Raw genomic sequence first — 21,996 nt, 5'->3', positions numbered from 1 at the left:
ACTTACCGTGATTTTATATTGGTTCATTTACGAGATTGGACCTATTCTTCCTTAATATGGTATTCATACGATGTGGGGCATTCTATCTGGGGTCTTTAATTTAAAAGTTGAGACCAGATGATCCGTGCACTTAAGTACAGCACGTTCTCTGACAAGCTATGCATGCTCTCAGTCTCTCTCTTTCTAATAAAGAAAAAAATAATATAAACATATCTTTATTTTTTATCATCTTATTTTCTTATTTATGTTTATCTATCTCTTTAATCATATTATTTTTCACGTTTATTACTTTTTTTTCCCCTACCTTTTCTTCTTGTAAGCAATATAATTCTTTACACTTTGACTAAACAATCACAAATCACTCTCTTTATATATTAGTTTGATACATTCACTTTCTCTTTATATATGTACATTAAATTATTAACTTTTATAATAACTATTTTAGACATTATATTAATAATGATAATTTTTATTTGTTGGTAATATATTTTTTTATACTTTATGTGCATAGAAATACTTTTTATATTGGATACAAGACAATATGAAGTACAAATATTCATTTTTTTTACACAAAGTACAAATATACATGGGCACAGTTGATATATATAAAAAAATATGCATAGGCACAAATCTCAACAGCGTATGATATTCTGGCAGGACAAGAGATATAGAGAGAAACAGAGAGATGGCATGTCAATGACTACAAACATCCCAGCTTTCATAGAAAAAAACTAACTTCTCTCACAGTGTATAGTATGTAGAACCTCGGCGAGGAAAATCTCAACGACAAACCCTTTATACAATTTTCACCCCAAAAATACTTGTGGGGGCAAAAGTTAGAGTCACATAATGAACATAAGAACCCAAATTAAATGGGGCTGTTCAAAAAAAAAAAAAACTTAAATGGGACAAAAAAAGAACTAGATCGCGAACTGATCGATGAGGAACACAATGACTAGGGTACTGAAGTGAAGAAGAGAGATCGATGTTAAAAAAAAGAGAAGCAAAAGCAGCTTCATCTTGGCCACCTTCGATCCTTTCTTCAATCAATAAGCAGAATAATAGTATATATATCTAGCATCTTAGCATGGATGTTAGAGAGCGGAAAACAACTTCTTCACATGGAATAGTGAGACCCATTTCGTGATCGAAGCCAAATTCTTCTTCAGCTTGACGAAGGAGAGACTGAAACTCGGGGTGAGTCAAAAAAGAGATGGGTACAATGTATCTACTTCTGTTTTGTCCAACGTAGACAGCGAAATGGCCTTTGGGGACATCGAGAGGGAGACCATCGTCATCGTACCCGTTTTTCTTTCCTAAGCTGGAACACCTCTTGAGGATTTGCTTGAGGACTGTGGTTTGAGAAGTAGTTTTGTTTGATTTTCTAATGGCCATGTTTAGAGAAAGAGAATTGGAAAGTGGTGGGAAAAGAATGGGTGATGGGTGTATTTATGAAGAGGCAGAGAGAGACAGAAGCAGAGGGTTCATGTGGAGTGTGGGGGCAAAGGGTAGCCCACGGGTGTTTTGGGGTATGTGTATTTGTGTAAGGACATGGTGGGAACAAAACCACTGGTCTTCACTGTTCTATGTTGGTCCTCCCAATGCCAACGTTGACATGGACCCAATCTCACACCCTCACTCTCACTGCTCACAAATAGATCAACTACATTCACCTTTATAAAACCTCAATCAATGGAATCTATTTTTTAAATGATAAGAATTAAATATAATCTGTTTATGTGAGCAGGGTGTATTTTTTAAGGTTTGATGCGATGTTTTTAATAATTTAATTTGACCATAACAATATTTCAAAATTTATCTTCTAACATGGTCTTAAATGTAATCTAATCTCTTCTAAAGTGTGGTAAGCTAAAAAAAAATTAGGATAAGAGAGAAATAATTTATTTTAGGCTAAAATAATTTGTGAGAAAAAAATTATATACCAATAAAATAAAATTTTATTATTATTATAAATCAACACTATAAGTTAATTAATTTTTATGATAATTATATTAATAATTATATGAACATTGATTTATGTTGGATATAAATGAAAAATTGTTTTACACTGTAAATACCTATTAAATTCATATTTTATTTACTTGCAAAATCTTATGGTTAATTGCATTTTATCTTTTATAGACATAAAAATAAAGATAAAAGTATAATTTATTTATTTTCAAAAATAAAAGTATTAGTAATAAGTGTATATATGTTTAGGCGCACAGAAAGTATTTTATTTTAAAAAAAGTGTTTAGGCGCATAGAAAGTATTGTTATTTAAAAAAATGGGTAATGAAGCCTATACTTATATTTGATTAAAAAAAGACATGTTTTGTTAGTAAAATAAGCTCAAGCTACTTGAGGAATAGTCAAAAATAGGACAAAAAGATAATGTAATTAATTAATATAAAGGGGTGTATTATATACGATGCAAAAAATTATATATATATATATATATATATATATATATATATATATATATTATATGTAATATCTAATTTTATTTTGTGGCCTATATTGCACCCCTAAACCCCACCGACCCTTACCACTTTGGGTATATATGATCGGATCAGTGGCTATTTTGTAGTTACAACAGGGTGATAAATTTACGTTTATTTGTGCCCATCTATCCCCACAAACACGTAAAAATCAAGACTTGTCATCATTATATTTGTGTAATGTGATTTGTACACAAACTTTCATAACGAATCATATCCAAGAGATAGATATAGAAAATAAAAATAAAACACGTAATAAAATAAATAATGTGACAAACACAAATAAAAAGAAAAATGTAAAAATTATTTTATTAATTACATTGCCCTTTTGAATATAATCCTACACATGACAATACAATACTCACCATTGCGCTAGTATCTCTCCCGACCAGAATTCACGGACCTACAAGTACTCTCCGGTACAACCTGGTGATGGTATTGGTTTGGCTTTTCTGATTGTTGGTTTTGTGATACTGTGATCTGATGAATGACACGTGAAATTAAGTTGAATCAGACATTAGACTCAATGCAAACAAAACCAACTTTGCAGAAACCCATATGTTGCTAATTACTCCTACTTTCCATGTTTTGACCTCAGTAGTATATATATATATATCGTTACTTACTTTATCTTCAAATGAAATCATTCATTTCATGCCAAATTGTTCAACAATAGCCTCATATAATAATTGATCTTTTGGATCCCGTTTCATCGCATCCATAAGCCTGCTGGCTGGCTGTCGTCTTCTTTTTCAATATCATACCAACAGTTAATCTGCATGAACATATGGATAAAAGAGATTGCGAGAGCACAAGATCAACACGGTAAAGCTCCAAACCAAATTAATAACATTTAGGGACACAAGGAGTTTGTATCATTTTCCTACAATTTTGTCAGACAAAGAAAGAAAATTATGATGCACTGATCAGTATTTATTTGTATTATACTTAGATTAGATATAGTATCATATACATTGTTTTTGTTCTTTAATCAAAATTAAGATTTAGCTCAGTAACCGCTACCAATCAAAAAGACAATCATTGAGATGAACCATTGATTTTGATTAATACTTAATAATGGTACTAATAACACTTGTAATGCTATAACTAAGTTTTGTTCTATTCATTTTTCAAGAAAATGGTTCACCACCTTCCAATTGCACGAATAATTGCATAAGAATTTGAGGATTATATGGCTGTATGTATATGCCTAGTAATTGCACATGTCTATAAATATTCTGATTATTTAAAGATTTGATCAAGAGAGCAAAGCATGACAAAACAAGCTAAGCTGTCGTGTAAGTTTTGAATATGTACATATGAAAATGGATTTTGAGAGGTCATGCTCAACGTGTAAGTTAAAATAGACTTTCGAAGCTCATCCGATGAATTCATGCATGATTCAATTGCATTAATTATTTTTTTAACGGATATTCTCATTATCATTTAGGGATAGAGGAAATTAAAGTGAAATGTTAAGGATGGTAGTAGGTCACGAAATATTTCCATATATATGGGAAACTAGTTTTTTTCTTCCCCTTGTTCTAATGGGAAACTAGTTTAGTGGATGTCATCTTCCTTGCAGAGATTTCATGTTCTGTGAATGAGATTAATTGGACAAAAAAAAAAAATGAATTTAAAATGGGAAAGATTGGAAAGCTCATCCATTTTCACCAAAATATGTTCTAAGCAGAGTAATTCAACATAAGGGATATTCTTTTCAGTTGATAGGGACTTTACCTTTCATTTGGCACATGAAAGCCATGTTACTCTTGCCCCCAAAATCCTCTTGTCGAGACAACATAGTGAGGTAATTAAAGGGCCTCATGATATGGTTACAACCACTTTTAATAACTTTACCATGCATCTATGTACCCTGTCTATATATATATATATAAAGAGGAAGATGTTAAATTGTATCCGTAAAAAGTTAAACTTTTCAACTTTTAGTTAAGAAGATTAAGGTTGAGTTTGTTTAAATTTAAAAAAACCAACTTTAAAATAAGTATTTTTTAATTAATAAATAGGATTTATTTTTTAAAATAAGAAAAAAATTATTTTTTAAAAATAGAATTCAGAAAAACACACTAAAAAAATAAAAAATTACTTATTTTATTAAAATAAGTATTTATTTCAACAAATAGGGATCCTTTTGTTTAAATTTATTTGTTGAAATATGTACTTATTTTATTTAGCTTTTTGTTTTTTAATATGTTTGTCTAAATTATTTTTTTTAAAAAAATAATTTAATACTTAATTTAAGAAACAAATTCTACCAACTTCTTAAAATAATGCTTATTTTAAAATAATTTTTTTAATCTCATCCAAGTTTATTTAAACAAATTGGCATTAGGTCATTAAGATACTATTTTGTAAGTTATTATGACTGTACAGTTGCAAAATTATAAGTATAATGTTTTTTAATTTAATATATTAAATTCTATGGGTCAGATTAGATTTTTTTTACAATGATGACCATTAAAATCAAACTTAAATTTTGTGCATCTATCTTAACCTCTACCACTAGGAAGCAAGCGTGGCAAAGTGTGTTTTGACCCGTTTTGTCACTAACTCATCCAAAGTGTTGTTAAAGTCTTAATCAATTTAATTCAGAGTGAATTGACAACCTAGTGGTGGTCCGTCAAAAAGAGAAGAAAAAAAAAGATAGAAAAAGTAAACTTCAAGCTTCTTAATTCACGACAGTAACTTAAATTGACAAATTTAATCAAGAACATAAAGTATATAAATAATTTAGATTAAATATAAATCTTTCTATTAGAGGAATGGATTTTAAAAAATTAACTAACAATAGTAATAAATATGTACTTTAAAGAACACTAAAAACTAAAATAAATATATTGACCTCAATTATACTGACTTATGATTTTTTTAGTATTAAATATCATTCTTCTCAATAAGTTAATGATCTTAAATAATAAAATCAAGGCTAACCGGGTTAACCTGTCCTCACTCATCCGTAGTCAGTAGCCTGGCAGGTTGGTAGTTGGGCGGAGCAGGCTACCGAATTCTGTATTTTTTTAATAATATTATCTAATTATAGATTAATATATATGATAAATTTATTAATTTTCATAATAATTAACATAAAAATTATATAAAATATTTTTTTTTTGTTGATTAACAATGTAAAACAATTTGTACCGACAATATATTCTTTAACTTAAATTAAAAGTACGCAGTTAATAAATTATTATATTTTTAAAAGCATATGTAAATCAAATATGGAACGGTAAAAGGGGTTTGTGGAACCCTGAGTGAAGAGAATGAACTCCCTCTCAAGTTTGGACCCACCCATGTGCTCTTGCAACATTGTACGATATACATATTGTCCCGAGCTATATTCGTCCCTTGATGTACCAAAAAGAATTAACTTTTGTGATTGGGTGCTTAGCTAACAATTTAGTTGAAAGTGAGGAAGAGCGATGAAGGAGATTTTGATAAAAGTATATTTTTATTGAGAATTTTTGAGCGAATAAAACTAATTTTGTAAATTAATTATTTAAAAATTAAATAATAATAATAATAATAATTAATTATACCTTTTACCCCTTCTTTTACAAATTTTAGTCCAACAAATTAATTTACTGCCTTTTATTCTCATTTTTTTTAAAAAATTGTAAACTTTATTTTAGCTAAGGTGACATGTTGATATAAAAATAAAAGTTGAGAATAAAATTTGCTAAAAAAATGAAAATTAGAGATAAATTTTTTTCAAAAAGTAAAAAAGTTTGGAGTAAAATTACGAAAGACTAAAAAGTTGGATATAAAATAAAATTATGTTAGCACACCCAATCAACTCAACTACGATAGATTTTTAAAAAGTTGAAAATAAAACGTGTCAAATTAATTTGTTATAAATAAAATTCATCAAAAACAAGTGGGATAAAAATTACAATTAAATCTTAAAAAAAATTAATTTGATCTAATTTTAATATTTTGTGTGGTTAATTTTATTGAATTCTTTTATAACAATCTGAAAAATAATTCTTGTTATTTTAAAGACATGAAATTGTACTTTATTTAATATTTCAGGTTTTGGTCAATGTAAACGTATTTTATGTAGTATATCTACAAAATAGAAATAAATTTTTGCAATATTTTTGCAATGTTTAAGAAATAAGGAAATACCAAATTCATATATATATATATATATATATATATATATATATAAATTATAATTAATTTTTTAATAATTTAATATATATATTCATTTTTATGAAAAAAATAAAATAATGATATTTCATGAATAGACTTCACAATAAATTAAAGATATAAAAGAAAGTTAACAAGTAGTGATACATCTAAGATTTTTTTAATCATTAACTACACTAGTTAAGAAACTAAAATCAAAAAATTATTTATTACAAAAATTACAAGAGAACACAAAAATATTATAAACAACAATATTTTATCAATTTCAATAAAAATATTTCTACATTTAAAAGTGATTATATATTTCTTATAATTAAGAAAAAATATTATCTTTTATTTTTTTATGAGGCAATATGATATAAATTTTTTATTAGTATAGATGGCTTATTTTTGTACTGGAGCTTGATGTGATAAAAGATTACAGTGCAAAGGTGCACAAGTTTTAATAATACTATAAATTATATTGAAATTCATGTGGACAACAAATTTTTATTAGTTGATAATATAAATTTTTTCACACAAATAATATATAAAAATTAGGCTCATAAAATAATAATATTAATTATATTGGAACGAAAATTATACTCAAATAATATTTTTTTAATGTACTGAAATAATATTATTGTTGAAGTATAATATATTTGGTACGTATTGGATTGGAAAAGACAGTAGGAGATTTTGGATAAAGGAAAGATTTGTTCTATGGATAAAGTTGATTATGATTTATGACAAGTAGGTATTTGTTTTGGGAATATGAATAGTTTATAAGGTAGAAATTTGGTAGAGATGGAATTCATTTCATTTCCTAATTTCCTAAGCAAACATAAAGAAGGGGTTGAGTATTTGAATGGAGTATATACACTACGTACTGTACATAGGGGACCATCTTAAGCCAATGAGAAACGGACATCAGATAAACACAACACTGGCTTGAGAATATGGAAATGTACACCGAAATAACATTCACAGCACAAAAATAACCCATCATCCAGTTAGAAATGGGGCCAACTATGATCTATGACAACTGATTTTATGTTTCTTGGGATTCCTCTACATTTTTTTGTTAATCCAAGTGCACTCTTGTTTCTACGTACTCAAGGAAATATTAATGTATCCCACCGTAAAGTATTCTGGCCAACTCCTTATTTCTTTAAACTTTTTTTTGACTCAACTCTTCTTAAAGCTAGGAATTAATATATTGGAGATGTCAATTAAATCTAATTTGTGGTATCTGATTCATTTTTTTAGGAAAAAAGGATCAATTTTAATTGAGTTTGGGTTAGAGTTTTCCCAACATAAAAAAAAAACAAAATTGGATTCGGGTTGGATGATATATATATATATATATATATATATATATATATATATATATATATATATATATATAAACCAATTACTATAATAATCAAATAGTTTTTTTTTATTCATGAGTTCTTATGGTTAAACTAACATAATTAGAGTATTTGATTTCTCAAGATATGCCTATAAGATTTTGTTAATTGACTATAAAATTATTTTTTCATTTGAGACTTAGTTACACTTAAAAAAGTTATTCTTTTCTAAAATTGTATTTTGTGAGAATTTTTATTGATGGGTTTGAAGAATAATAATAATAAAGTTAAAATTGTGGATTTTATTATTAATATAATTTATTTTTAAACCTTTTTTTATTTATTTTAAGACTCTTATTATTTGTCTATTTTTCTTTTATTTTCACTCTAATCCCCTACAAAACGAGTTTGATGAATATCACTACTTCATCCCCTCTCTTTTTATATATATATATATATTTACATATATATATATATATATAGAGAGAGAGAGAGAGAGAGAGAGAGAACTTCAAAATTACATTTGAGAAGATACCACAGAAAGAGTGTGGCCGTGTGGGCTAATTTTAGGTTGGAGTATGACCGTATGGCCCATTAGCCTTCCTAGTTTTTTTTTCTTGACCATTTTTTTCTGTCTAGTTGGGCTATCATATAATTAACCTGATTTCCTTCACGTCGGGTTCATATTTGGTTCACAGAAGCTTGTTAGGCAGCATCGTCCAAGAAAAATGGTCCTTAGGCAACAAAAAAATGTTTTTATTTTTTATATCTTGTTTCTTCTTTTTTTAATAACCACAATTAGGGTATTTAGTTTTTCGGTGAGATCCTAAGTATTCTCGCAAGTTTTGATCCAAAATGAGACTAATATTTAGTTCGAGACTTAATGACACTTAAAACTCCTCATCATCCCTAAAGATGTATTTTGCAGGAATCAAATTCAAACTCTCTATGTATATTCATGCCTGTATAAAATAGTTTATGGTTTATTTTAAGAATTTAATTATAATGTACTAATAGTTTAAAAGCTTTTTATGCTACCAATCAATTATAGATTACTGTGTGTATGACAATATTGTTTATTTTTGTTCTATTTACTTTAAAATTTAATATATTAATTTAATTACTTCAGTGACAGTTACATATCCATATTAATAATTATATATCTAAAAGTATCTTTTATCAAATTATCCAAACAAGATTTATAATATAAAATAATTTTTCTTCTAATTATTTTAAAATAAATTAATTTATTTACGCACACTTTGACTAAAATCAATTTTGCATACTCTAATATAAACACACATTAATTAATGACTAAAATCAATTTTGCATACTCTAATAATCATTTTTTTTTAATTCCAGTTGAGCATTTCTTTCTTTTGTTGTGACTCGTGATGATGGTCATCTTCAGAATTTGAAGTAGAGATCCGTCATCAAGATTTAAAATAGAAGATTTAAAATATTCTGCCACCAATTTTGTGTGCAGACCTACTTGAATCCTGTGTTTTCCTCTTGTGTTTTTACATGGTGTAGCAATTAGAGATGATACAGATACCTCTTGGAACCTATTCGACTAGTCAGTCACCTGAACCCACCTGAACCCAACTGCATCCAACATCTTTTTTTAGCCCTCTTGCTTTGATCAATACCCTCAAGTGACCAATTTCCTCCCACATACCAAACCGGGCATACAGATTTGATAGCATAATGCATATCCCAACATTTTGAGGATCTAACTCAAGGGCCCTCTGAGCAGCCAATTTTCCCAGGTCTAAATCCCCACGATCCACACAAGCACTGAGTAGTGCTCCCCACATTGACACAGAACAATTTCCCATTCCCTTATAGAGTGTCTCATTCAGCAATTCCCACGCCCTCTGCAATTCACCAGCCCTACAAAGCAAATCAACGAGGCAGCTGTAATGTTCTGGACCAGGATCTAACTTGAAATCATTAGCCATAGACTCAAAATACTTGACACCAGCATGAACTTGGCCAGTGTGACCACAAGTTGAGATCACTGTCAAGAAGGCTATTCCATCCGGTCTGATTCCTTCCACCAACATCTCATCATACAAATCAATCACTTCCTTGTAATGCCCATTCCTACCATACACACCAAGCATTGAAGTCCATAACACAACGTCCCTGCTTCTTACTTCTTTTCTAATCTCCATCCCAACCAACTTGAACACTTGCCAAGCCTTCTTCACTAATCCACACTTGCCATACATCTCAACCAACGCGCTCTGAAGAAACACATCACTCTCTATATCAGGTGTCGTACGGAGCAAGTAACCATGCACTTGCCTACCCATTTCAACAGCAGATAATCCAGTGCAAGCACGCAAAGCTGCTGATAAAGTAAAGTGATCATGCTTCAATTTCAACACGGGCATCTTCCTAACTAGTTGAAGTTCCTGAACCCACAGGCCGGCCTCGGCATAACCCGACAAAAGTGCATTGGCACACACAGTGTTCTTCTCAGGAATTTCATCGAACATATGGGCTGCATCTTTTACATTCGACAATTTGGAGTAAAAATCAATGAGAGCACTACCCACAAACACGCTAGAAGACCAACCTGATTTCGCCACGTGGGCGTGTATCTGCTTCCCTAAATTAAGATCTTTGACTTTGGAGGAGGCGGTCAACGTGCTACACAAAGCGTATGTATCCAAGGGGACACCGTTGGCGTGCACGAAGGAGAAGGAGGCGAGAGCGAGAAAGGGTAAGCCTTTGCGACAGAAATCGGATATTATGGCGTTGAAGTGTAATGGGTTGGTGGAGTTCATGCATTTGAAGAAGTTGTTAAGGGATTGAAGGTTGTTGTTAGGGAGGCATGCGGCATATGTGGCAATGAGTTGGGTGTGGAGATTATGGGAGAGGAAGAGCATGCCTGTTCTGAGTAGCTGAGCATGGAGTTTCTTAATGGCTGAGACATTGCCACTTCCACGGGATTGGTGCAAAAACTCAAATACGTTGGACTTGGACATGTAAGAAGCAGAGTCGTCCTTGTTAATGCTAATGTTAGCGTGCGAGTACTATATTACTCCAAATTGTCGAATGTAAGAAGAGACAAGAGAAACATAGAAGAGAAAAATACATTCCCCGGTCTCATACCATTAATCTGTACGGTGAAATAATTTTGAATCTCTAAAATTCACAAATCTTCTTACTAAATAAATAAAGGAATGCATGCTATATTTTTAACATGTTAAATATATTCACTTTTCATTTAATATTTACTTCATAGAATATTAAATTAGTAAGAAGACTTGGGATTTATTGCTCTCAATCGCATTTTCTGATGACATGTTTTTATTGTCTTCTTGGGGCTATGGAGCTACACAGGGATGTGTGTGTGTGTTAAGGGAAAAAAATCGAAATATTTTATGACCAATTCGAAGATGGATTCAAATCTAAATTGTTATTATTTAATTGAGTAACAGAAAAAGGGCAATTTAATTAGTTCTAAGGTAAGGCTAGAGATAAAATTCAGCAAACCTAACTTATCAGCCAAAATTAATTATCAGTAAAATTGAGACTCAATGTTTATAACATGATAATAAAAGAAAACAGTTGAAACAGGATGAATTTGATAGCCAAAATGTTAATATTCCTGAATCACTTGATTCACTTCTAATGCTTCAATGGTGTTGTTTTGCATGAATGATTCATGTTAAACGAACGATCTTTTCCTCTTCACATCTGTTATTAACCCGTAAATAACCCTTCTTCCATATTATGTGAGGTTGGATGGAATAAAATATTTCCAATAATCTTAGCTTATTTAACCCACAACAATTTTAGAAGCTGTACTTTAAACTCCTTAAGGCCATCAAAGTTACTTTCAATTCCAGATCAGTACCTATTTTTTTATTATCAGTAATCTAGGTACAAGTGGTACCTAAACCCAGATTAGTACCTAGATAATTATCAGCAGTGAAAGATCGCCTTCAAGTTCTCACAGAAAGAACTAAAAGAAGAGGAAAAAAAAATTAATGAACAACATGAAATATAGTAATGTTTTTTATCCCTTTATGTTCTTTGCCTATGATACACTTCCAACATAATCTGAAAATTCAACTACATAGTAAACCTTTCTGCATGGGTCAACTTTTCACAACCCCATGTTGAAAGGCAAAAACTATGCAACCAAAAAAAGTCTTCAGATTTACTTTGGCTGCATCATGTCATAGCCTATATATGTAAGCCAGAGGTGATGTTAACAAAAATGTCTTCTTTGCAGGGAATAGTAAGGCCACCCATTGGATGAGTGAAGCCAAATTCTTGCTCGGCTATACTTAGCAGTTCTTGAAATGAAGGCTGATTCAACAATGACACTGGTATAACAAATCTCTTCTTTTCACCTTCTCCTACATACACAGCAAAGCACCCTTTAGGCACATCCAGTGATGTTGCAGCTGCATTAGACCGGCGAAGAATGTGTCTAGCACTCAAGGCACTTGGCAAACGAATAGCCATCATAGTAGTATATATCGGTAAGTACTTGTCAGAGGTTATTGCTTTTCACAGTTGAGTTGGATGGAAAAGGCTTAGTGTATGCTGTGCATTTATAGATGAAATTAGGCATGGTTTTTATTAGTGTGGGACATATGCATTCAAAAGATCACGCGGTGTGTACTCAATCTTATTGGCATGAAACGCGTTAATGGCCCTCACTTCTTATCAACAGCAGAGGCTGACGATTTCTGAGAAAACATCTTAGGTGGCTTAGAAAATTGATTTAACATAGATGGCAAAGTTTTGAGAGGGACTTGAGAAAGAGGATAGGATTCGCTATTCAATGTTTGTTTTGGTCGGTGAGAGTATTCCAACTTTTAAACATGACTACACGAATAATAATTCATGAACGCTCCTCTATTCTTAACATCTCATTAGACAGTTATCCTTTCGCTCTAGCTATCTTTTCTCATCACATTCTATATTTTTCTATCTTGAATCTCTTTCTTTTTTATTAGGTGTCAAATAAACTCCAATTTTTTTTCTTATCATATTCTAGACGGAGTCTACTGTGCGTACGTTAGTAAAACATTTCACGCATATTCACAGGTTTGCTTTTCTTTTTTATTATTATTATTTTTTTATTCTTTCCTATTATATCATTTTCTTCTCCTTCCTCTTTCTGTCTTCTCTATTCTTCTTTTCCACCGAAAACCATGTTTTCTCTCATCAACACACCACACCAGATCTCAAATCACTAACACACTCTACCACAGACCACCATCACAAAACCACTGTTTCCACTCACCAACACACCACTTTTTTTTTTCATCTTCTTCTTCTAAATGTTTCTTTGAATTTTTCATCTTCTTCTTCTAAATGTTTCTTTGAATGATTTTTGTGAGATTGAACAAATATTTGAATTAATATCATGTTTTTATTACAAAGTTTTTATATGAATCATTTATCCAGTATATTTTGAGAGGAATAACAAGTAAAAATTAGAGACTATATTGGATGAGGTATATCATCTTATTCTTTGTCTTTTATTATTATTTTTTACGTGCAAGTATCACTCCTGTTATTTTTTTCTTCATTTTATTGTTATGTTACTATATATTTTGATACAATATCATTTCTTTTATTCTTTATTTTTATGTATGAAATAATACTTTGATCGTGTTATTGATCATCGTCAAAAATCAAACTTTAACTATTTTAAATTTGTAAGGTATAATGTAGATCTATATTCATCATTGATAAAAAATAAATTTGTTTAAATTTTTATTTTTAGTGTTTTTTATATTTATATTTTGATTTTAGGTCGAGTTGTTTCTTTAAATAATTTTTGTGAAATTGAATAAACATTTGAATCAATATCATGTTTTTATTAGAAAGTTCTTACATTAATCATTTTTTTCGTTGTCTTTCATTATTTTTTTCTTTGCAAGATTTGATTATGTTTCTTCTTCTTCATTTTAGTGTTATGTTATTATAAGTTTTAATTATTATCATTGTTCAGGTTATTTATATATGTTTCATTTTTTTTTCTTCTATAACTACTCTATTAGACATCTTATTTTTATATTATATTTTTTTAACAAGACATGAAGATATTTTATTATTGTGATAATTTTATTTTTTTTATCAATCATATTTTGAATAATTTCATCACAAATTTTTATTTTTCCAACCTAATTCAATTGTCGAATGATATGAATAATAATTTTTAACTATCAATTGGTTAATTTATTTTCTTTAGAATACATGTTATCAGTGTAAATAATTTAATAATTATCATTAGCAAAATCAATTTAATAATAATATTTTTAGTTTTAAAATATATGCTAAAACTTACAATAAATAATTTAAATAATTAAATTGATAATAAATATTACACAATAATAATAATAATAACAATAATAATAGTAATAACATAATAGTTGTTTATAAAGGTTAATAATAAGAAGGTATAACTTAATATCTTTATACATTTAGATCATAAAAATAATAAACATTAATTAAATATCATTAATGTAAAATAGTTAATGTATGTAATAATATAATTATTATTACAAAGAAACAATAGAATTAATAGTTAATAACATATTAAAGATTAATAATAAATATAAATAATTGGTGACATCTTTAATAAGTTAATAAATATGTAAAAAATAATATTTAAAGTTTCAAACATATAATTGTTTTTATAAATAAACTTTGAAAATTAATAAGCAATGAAAATAAAACTAAAGTTATGAGAAAATAAATAATAATAATAATAATTATTATTAAATCAAGATTATTCAATTTATATTAGGCGATAGTGAGGTTAATTAATTCAAACTTCAAAACTTTAAAAATATTACACAAAATTAATATATTCAAAATAAGTAAAATAATAGTTCTAAAAATAATTAATAACCATATCTCTTTAATAGAATTCATAGTATTTCAAAAATTTTAAAAAATATTGAAATTTTTATCATAAATATATGCTCAAATTTAAATAAATATTGTACATTATATATATATATATATATATATATATATATATATATATATATATATATATATATTATCTATTATTCTTTAACTTGTATGTTTCAAATTGGTATTGCACTAATATTATTATTTGGAGAAAAAATAAATTATAGTAAAATTAAATAGATTTAATAAGTTTAAAGAGAACATGTATTCATTAAAAATATAATATTTAATATTATTTTTCAATTTTAATATTTATATATTTATTTTTTTACTAAAAATCTTTAAAATGAATAATTTTATTTATGTACATTTATTTTTTTAAAAGATATTACATCACCATTATTACTTAAATGAATAAAAAATTACAATAAATTTTAATATACTTAGAAAATTAAATTAACTCAATTGAAAATATAATTAATCAACTTTCTCATTAATAATATAATTATATTTAACATAATACAAAAATATTTAAAAATTATTATTTTATTTATATATATATATTTAAAAAAATCCGTGCAACGCACAGATTAAAATAGTTCTACGTTATTCTCTCGTATCTCTTTCTTTTACTAAGTGTCAAATAAACTCCAAACATCCACAAATAATTTTCAGTAAACACGGGTGTGTCTACTGTTTGTCGACAAGATATGATGTGAGTGCAAGTTCCTACCACTCTTTTTTGTACGGTAGAAATCTGACTGGCTACATTCGATCCACATTTCGCCTCAAATATCATCCGATTCTTAGCTGTGCCATAACATATACTGATATGTACTAAGTCATAAACTAATAATGCTAGTCCATAGATTGGAAGATAAAAACCATTGATCTAATCATAATGCGACTCTACTATTTCTTGACAAAATATAACTGGGCCATACAGTGACTGAACTTGATTAGACTTTCATTTGGGCATTATATCAACAACTCCTTTGTACGATGGAATTTTTTTGGTTATATTCACATTTCTTCTCCAGTATCATTTGAATATTTGATTGTACTGATCCAATCAGAATGAAGTCCACGGATTGGAATTCAATGATCTATTATTTCCAAGTCAACATTCAAAATCTGACTAAATTTAAATTAAGTTCGGACTGCTTATAGTCTTAGATTTATTGGAGGTAGTTGACTGATCTATATGACTTCACTTGAAAGTTGAAAGCGAATCCTTTTCTTTAATTTCCTAACTTAAGTACTACTATTTCATCTTTATTCTTTTTTCTGACCAAATCCTAAGATGCTACTTGTTTTGTCAGCTGATAGATGTCGATAACAAGTATTCTTAGACCATAGAGAAACTTGGCAATACCGTAAACCCATATTGACTGTTTTGTCTATTTGTGTCGAATTTAGTTACAATATGCTCCCTAGGTGTTTAAGTTCTAATTAATGGAATTTGAAAAAAGGATTATCAATGAAAAGGACCACTAACAATAATACAAAAAAAAGGGAAGAAACCAATTAAGAATTCCGAATAGTCATTAATTGCTGTTACATAAAAGATTTTGGGTCCTTCGCCTTTAGGCATGTATTGATAAAGATTTCAAAGAGTTTTAAATACTTTTTTTTTTATAATTTTTTTGTGTGGTATCCAATCAACTGAATTAAGACTTTTCAATTATATAAGTAATTAGATTTTATGGTATCCAATTAGTATTATCCAATTTTTTAAAGAAATACAACAAAGTCAAATTTAGTAGTATTTAATAAGATTTCTTACAACTTATTAATAGTCTTTCGACATTTAAAAATCTTTTAAAAAATTGGATAGTCCTAATTGGATTTTATTTATATACAAATTTTCATGAACTCAGTTTTAGGATGAAATTTGATGGATTTTATATTATTTTTTAATAAGATATATATATATATATATATCACTCTCATCAAATAGTCTTACTCAAACCTTGAAATTTTTCTAAATTCTATTTTTTTTTGTTAGATTTTTTTTCTCCTATCACACATATATAATTTCTTCTCTCTTTGTTGAAGGTAGTGTAAAAATTTATATGTGCAACACTTTATAACTTTCTTAGTTAAAAATGTTATTTTGATGAATTTCTAATTAAACCAATAGAGAAATCTTCATCTCTAGTATTATCCGACAATGGAATAATTTTCAACCTATTGTTTTTTTAAACAAAAGAAATGAAAGACAAGAGAAAACAAAGAGAACTAGCTATTGATGATGAAGAAAATACCAATAGCATAAGCTAATGAACTAGGTCTAAGACTAACCGAACCAAGGGTAGGAGCAAGAATATGCTAATGCATGAAGAACGAGTGTAGGAGAGCATGAAACTAGAATTAAATAACAATGATTTTGGTTGGTTTGGTCCTCTATCGCATTTTCTGACAACAAGAATCATTCTACAAGTTATATACTTAAACCTCCTTAAGGATATCGAAGTTACTTTGATACTTAATTTCTACTCCAGATATAATTAACAGCAGCGAAACACACAAAAAGGAATAAAAGAAGGGGTAAAAGAACTATAAACAACATGGAATATAGTCAAGTTTTTAATCCATTCATTTTGTACTGATGTTCTTTGCATAGTAAACCTTTCTGCACGGGCAAACTTTTCTCAACACCACATGTTGAAAGGCAAAAAACATGAAACAAAAACTTTCTTCAGATTTACTTTGGTTGTATCATGTCATAGCCTATTAAACCAGAGGTGATGTTAAGGAAATTTTCTTCTGTGCAGGGAATTATGAGGCCTCCCATTGGATGACTGAAGCCAAATTCTTCCTCCGCTATACTTAGCAGTTCTTGAAATGAAGGCTGATTCAAATATGACACTGGTATCACATATCTCCTCTTTTCACCCTCTCCTACATACACAGCAAAGTGCCCTTTAGGCACATCCAGTGACGTTGTAGCTGCATGATTTGCAAACAGATTTGATCGGCGAAGAATGTATTTAGCACTCAAAACACTAGGCAAACGAATAGCCATCACAGAAGTATTGGTTAGAACTTGGGAGAGGTTGTTGTGTTTCACACTTGAGTTGTGTGAAAAAAGTTTAGAATATGATGTGTATTTATAGATGAAATTAAGCGCGAGGAAGAATCAGTGGTGAGGGTAGACATATGATTTATTAGTGTGGGACACATGCATTCAAAAGAACGCGCAGTGTGTACTCAAACTTATTGGCGAAAACGTGTTGATGACCAAGTGATCTTGTCTTAGAGAACACATGTAGATGGTTCACGAATTAATTATTTCAACATAGATGATATAAATGCAAGTTTCTACCTCTTTTGTACGGAAGAGATCTAATTGGTTAGATTAGATCCACATTTCCTTTCAAATATCATCTTATTATTTTGGACTTATCTAATCTTAATGCAAGTCCACTGATTTGGAAGGTAAGCCCCATTGATCAAATCATAATACGAGTCAACTTTTTCTTGACAAGATGGTATAAATGGGCCGGAGGCCAAATTTAATAATTAAATGGTCAGCGTCCCATTTGGGTATAGGTATAGTATCAACCGCTTTTTTGTATGATGGAAGTTTAATTGGTTAGATCCATATTTCCCCTCAAAAACCATCTGGAATTATGGATTTATTTGCCGTGCAAAACATGTACTGATTATACTGATCTAATCAGAATGCAGGTCCACTGATTGGAATTCCGTGACCAATTATTTCCTAGCCACCATCAAACCTGAACTAGATTCAAATTGAATTCAGACTGCTTTTACTATTGGATTTATTGAAGACAATTTGACTGTTTTTTAAGTCTTTACTTGAAAGTTGAAACTGAATCCCTTTCTCCCTATCTTGTATTTTTTTTTTTCTGGCTAAACTCTATGTACTACTAGCTTTGATCAGATCACACAAGTCGAAAATATTCAAGAGCAAAGAGGAACTTGTTAATTAATACCGTAAACTCGTTGACTGTTCTGTCTAGCTATTTGTGTCAAGTAAAATTTGAATGAGCACCCTAGTTATTTAAGTTTCAATAGAATTTCAAAAAAGGATAGATGACTTTTAGTTATGCATGAAACAAGGAAATAATTAATGTAACATAAGTATTAGAAATCAAAATCAATTGGCATTAGGCTTTTTGGAAATTTTCATATGGCACAGATTCATGTATAGTGTTGAGTTGTTCCAACTTACAAATTGCTTTTATATGATTTGTTCCTGTACGTGCCAGCTAAAGTTGTGACAAGATGCTTAGATTGTATGGCTGTTCATGGGGAAAATGGATCCTCATATGAAACAAATAAATTGGGAGAAGAATGAAAAGTATTGTGTATTGAGTTACTATAAGTGAATTATAAAACTAACAAACTGCACTAATCACTCTAACTGAATTGATTAGAGAAATGAGACTAATTTAGTGTTGTTCAGGAACTGCTAGCTGTCAGTTCTGGCACTCGGCTTCTTTAGACTTTAGACGCTATCTCTGTTTGCAGTCGAATTGTTTGGCCAAAGAAGGGTTTATTCTGACATGAGTTTGACTTGTATAATCCTTCGAAAGTGGATTTAATAATACCATTTTAACTACAAATTCTTGGTCAATAAACTATTTCCAAAAGAGAAAAATTGGCTTCATATTTATCTATTTTGTTTGAAGAGAAAAAAAAAGAATAATATCTTGATGAAACACGTGAGCATATACAATAATTGAATCATAAGTTCACTGATGTTTTGGATCAGTTGATAACTATAAATAGTTTTTGGAGCAAAAGAAAATTAAGGGAGTGTTGGAATATTTCGAGCAAGCCTGTGAGAGAGTGGCCTTGTGAACTGACTAGTGGAGTTGCCATATTGTTCAAAATATCGAGACTATTTTGAGTGCCTCGCACTAATTATATTCCTTTAGTTGTTGTTATCTTGATCGATATAGGACTTGCTTTAACAGGAGAACGAAAAAAATGGCTGACCATTTATGTGAGAACAAAAGAATAGGTGACCACATCCAATAAGATAAATTATGAGATGAGTTGTATATTCTTTTAGATTTATTTAATATTAGTTTATGGATAAATATATAAAATCGAATTAAAAGTGGTATGAATCAAATTGGATGATTTAAACATAGTAATATACATCTCATAAATTGATTCAAATGCAATATTATATTTAAATCAATCTAAACTGAATCGCAATTTATTTCCTTGATCAGATTAATGAGTTTTTTTAAAAAAATTTTGAAGCTAATTAATCCAAATTAAACCTTGATCTCCCTAAGTCCAACAACAATCTGATATAACGACATGACCCATGTGGCCACCATCTAGCGACTTGCGATAACAAAGTAGCCAAATAGGTTATACTTATGATGTCAATTTGCTCACTTCTTAGCAGATTAGGTTAGGTATATTATTTGCCTCTTAACTCGCATATATTGTGAGTTGTAGCGAGTCATGACATGATGAGTGTGTCAGGCCAATTTTCTTTCTCCTTTTAATTCAAAATCTCCAAAACTAAAAGTCTTGATGCAAACTTATTTCAATATTCACACTTTTTCTTCTCATCTCATTTATTATTTTAAATTTTATTTATTTTCATTTTTTCCTATTTTTAATAATTTAGATGAGTTGATCCGCGTTTGTAAAGGAATGAATTAACTCTTTTAACCCATGTGATGTTATTGTGTAGTGCCTAGTCGTGACTCATGCTGGGCTTTTTTGCTCCTATTATTATTTCATTTAAAATCAGGAGTTGTTATACCAGAGAAAATTGTACGAAACTACAGGAATATATGTGTATGTGTTGTATTTGTTATTTGAAGATTAAAAAAAAATCTATTTGACAAATTAAGGAGAGAGTTTCGTATATGCTTAATTTGTGCAATTTGTTTTTATAATAAACATGATTTCTCTTAAATTAAAAGGTATTTTTCACATTTTAATTCAATTGACTAGTTTAGTTTGCCACTCAATCAATGAATTGTTGTCCCTTTACAATTCGTAAACACAAGAAGAGATTAGAGATAAAACATGCCTAGTGTGTTTTATAAAACATGAAATCCGTAATTTCAGCAATTGATTTGGATTAGTTTGGTCCTCTATCGCATTTTTTCTGAACAATTTTACAGGCTATACTTTAGATATCAAGAAACCTATTAGGATTGATTCAGTGACGAGAAATTTGAGTACTGGTATGTATGAGATTTTATATTCTATATTCATTATATAGTCTTTGTAAAAAAAAAAAAAAACTTTAAATATCAAGTTCACGCAAAGAACCAAAATCACAAGGGTAAAAATGTAAAAAAAAAACAACATGGAATATAGTCATGTTTTTAATCCATTTTTTAAAGTTATGTTCTTTGCCTACGATACACTTGCAATATAGTCTCAAAATCCAATAGCACAGAAAACTTTTTTGCATGGGCAACTTTGTCAACCCCATGTTGAAAGGCAAAAACCATAAAACAAGAACTGTCTTCAGATTTACTTTGGCTGCATCATGTCATAGCCTACGTAAGGCAGAGGTGATGTTAAGGAAAATGTCTTCTGTGCAGGGAATAGTAAGGCCACCCATTGGATGACTGAAGCCAAATTCTTCCTCGGCTATACTTAGTAGTTCTTGAAATGAAGGCTGATTCAAATATGACACTGGTATCACAAATCTCTTCTTTTCACCCTCTCCTACGTACACAGCAAAGTGCCCTTTAGGCACATCCAGTGATGTTGCAGCTGCATTAGATCGGCGAAAAATGTGTTTAGCACTCAAAACACAAGGCAAACGAATAGCCATATTTATTGGTTAGAACTTAGAATTTGGAAGTGGTTATTGTTTTTCACAATTGAGTTGGATGAAAAATGTTTAGGATATACTTGTGTATTTATAGAGGAAAGTGTGTGAGGAAGAATCAGTGGTGTGAAAGTTGACATGCATGGTTTATTAGTGTGGGACATATGTATTCAAAAGATCACGCAGTGTGTTCTCAAACTTAGGGGCAAAAAGGTGTTGATGAGTTCCTTCAGGGCCTTCACTGCTTATTTATTTCAAAGGCTGATAATTTCTTAGATAACTATAGGTGAATTACAAATTTAATT

At 29.4% G+C, this 21,996-nt stretch overlaps 5 protein-coding genes across 5 annotated transcripts; all 5 read right to left on the bottom strand.

Annotated features, from left to right (window-relative positions):
• Nucleotides 1-602: 602 nt before the first annotated feature.
• Nucleotides 603-1,637, bottom strand: LOC114408423 (auxin-responsive protein SAUR50-like). Its single transcript, XM_028371466.1, has one exon. The coding sequence runs from the start codon at nt 1,393-1,395 to the stop codon at nt 1,075-1,077; it is 321 nt and encodes a 106-aa protein (XP_028227267.1). The 5' UTR covers nt 1,396-1,637; the 3' UTR covers nt 603-1,074.
• Nucleotides 1,638-9,581: 7,944 nt separating this feature from the next.
• LOC114408270 (pentatricopeptide repeat-containing protein At3g12770-like) lies at nt 9,582-11,000 on the bottom strand. Its single transcript, XM_028371312.1, has one exon. The coding sequence runs from the start codon at nt 10,998-11,000 to the stop codon at nt 9,582-9,584; it is 1,419 nt and encodes a 472-aa protein (XP_028227113.1).
• An 839-nt stretch (nt 11,001-11,839) lies between these two features.
• Nucleotides 11,840-12,564, bottom strand: LOC114408421 (auxin-responsive protein SAUR23-like). Its single transcript, XM_028371464.1, has one exon. It carries the CDS (start codon nt 12,493-12,495, stop codon nt 12,208-12,210), a length of 288 nt encoding a protein of 95 aa, XP_028227265.1. The 5' UTR covers nt 12,496-12,564; the 3' UTR covers nt 11,840-12,207.
• Nucleotides 12,565-17,362: 4,798 nt separating this feature from the next.
• On the bottom strand, nt 17,363-17,995 carry LOC114408420 (auxin-responsive protein SAUR20-like). The gene has a single exon (XM_028371463.1). It carries the CDS (start codon nt 17,927-17,929, stop codon nt 17,609-17,611), a length of 321 nt encoding a protein of 106 aa, XP_028227264.1. The 5' UTR covers nt 17,930-17,995; the 3' UTR covers nt 17,363-17,608.
• Nucleotides 17,996-21,406: 3,411 nt separating this feature from the next.
• Nucleotides 21,407-21,694, bottom strand: LOC114408422 (auxin-responsive protein SAUR21-like). Its single transcript, XM_028371465.1, has one exon. The coding sequence runs from the start codon at nt 21,692-21,694 to the stop codon at nt 21,407-21,409; it is 288 nt and encodes a 95-aa protein (XP_028227266.1).
• Nucleotides 21,695-21,996: the final 302 nt, after the last annotated feature.

The sequence above is a fragment of the Glycine soja genome, chromosome 4 (assembly GCF_004193775.1).
Source record: "Glycine soja cultivar W05 chromosome 4, ASM419377v2, whole genome shotgun sequence".
Lineage (NCBI taxonomy): Eukaryota > Viridiplantae > Streptophyta > Magnoliopsida > Fabales > Fabaceae > Glycine > Glycine soja.
The sequence above is the reverse complement of the archived record's forward strand: the minus strand, read 5'-3'. Positions and strand labels throughout refer to the sequence as shown.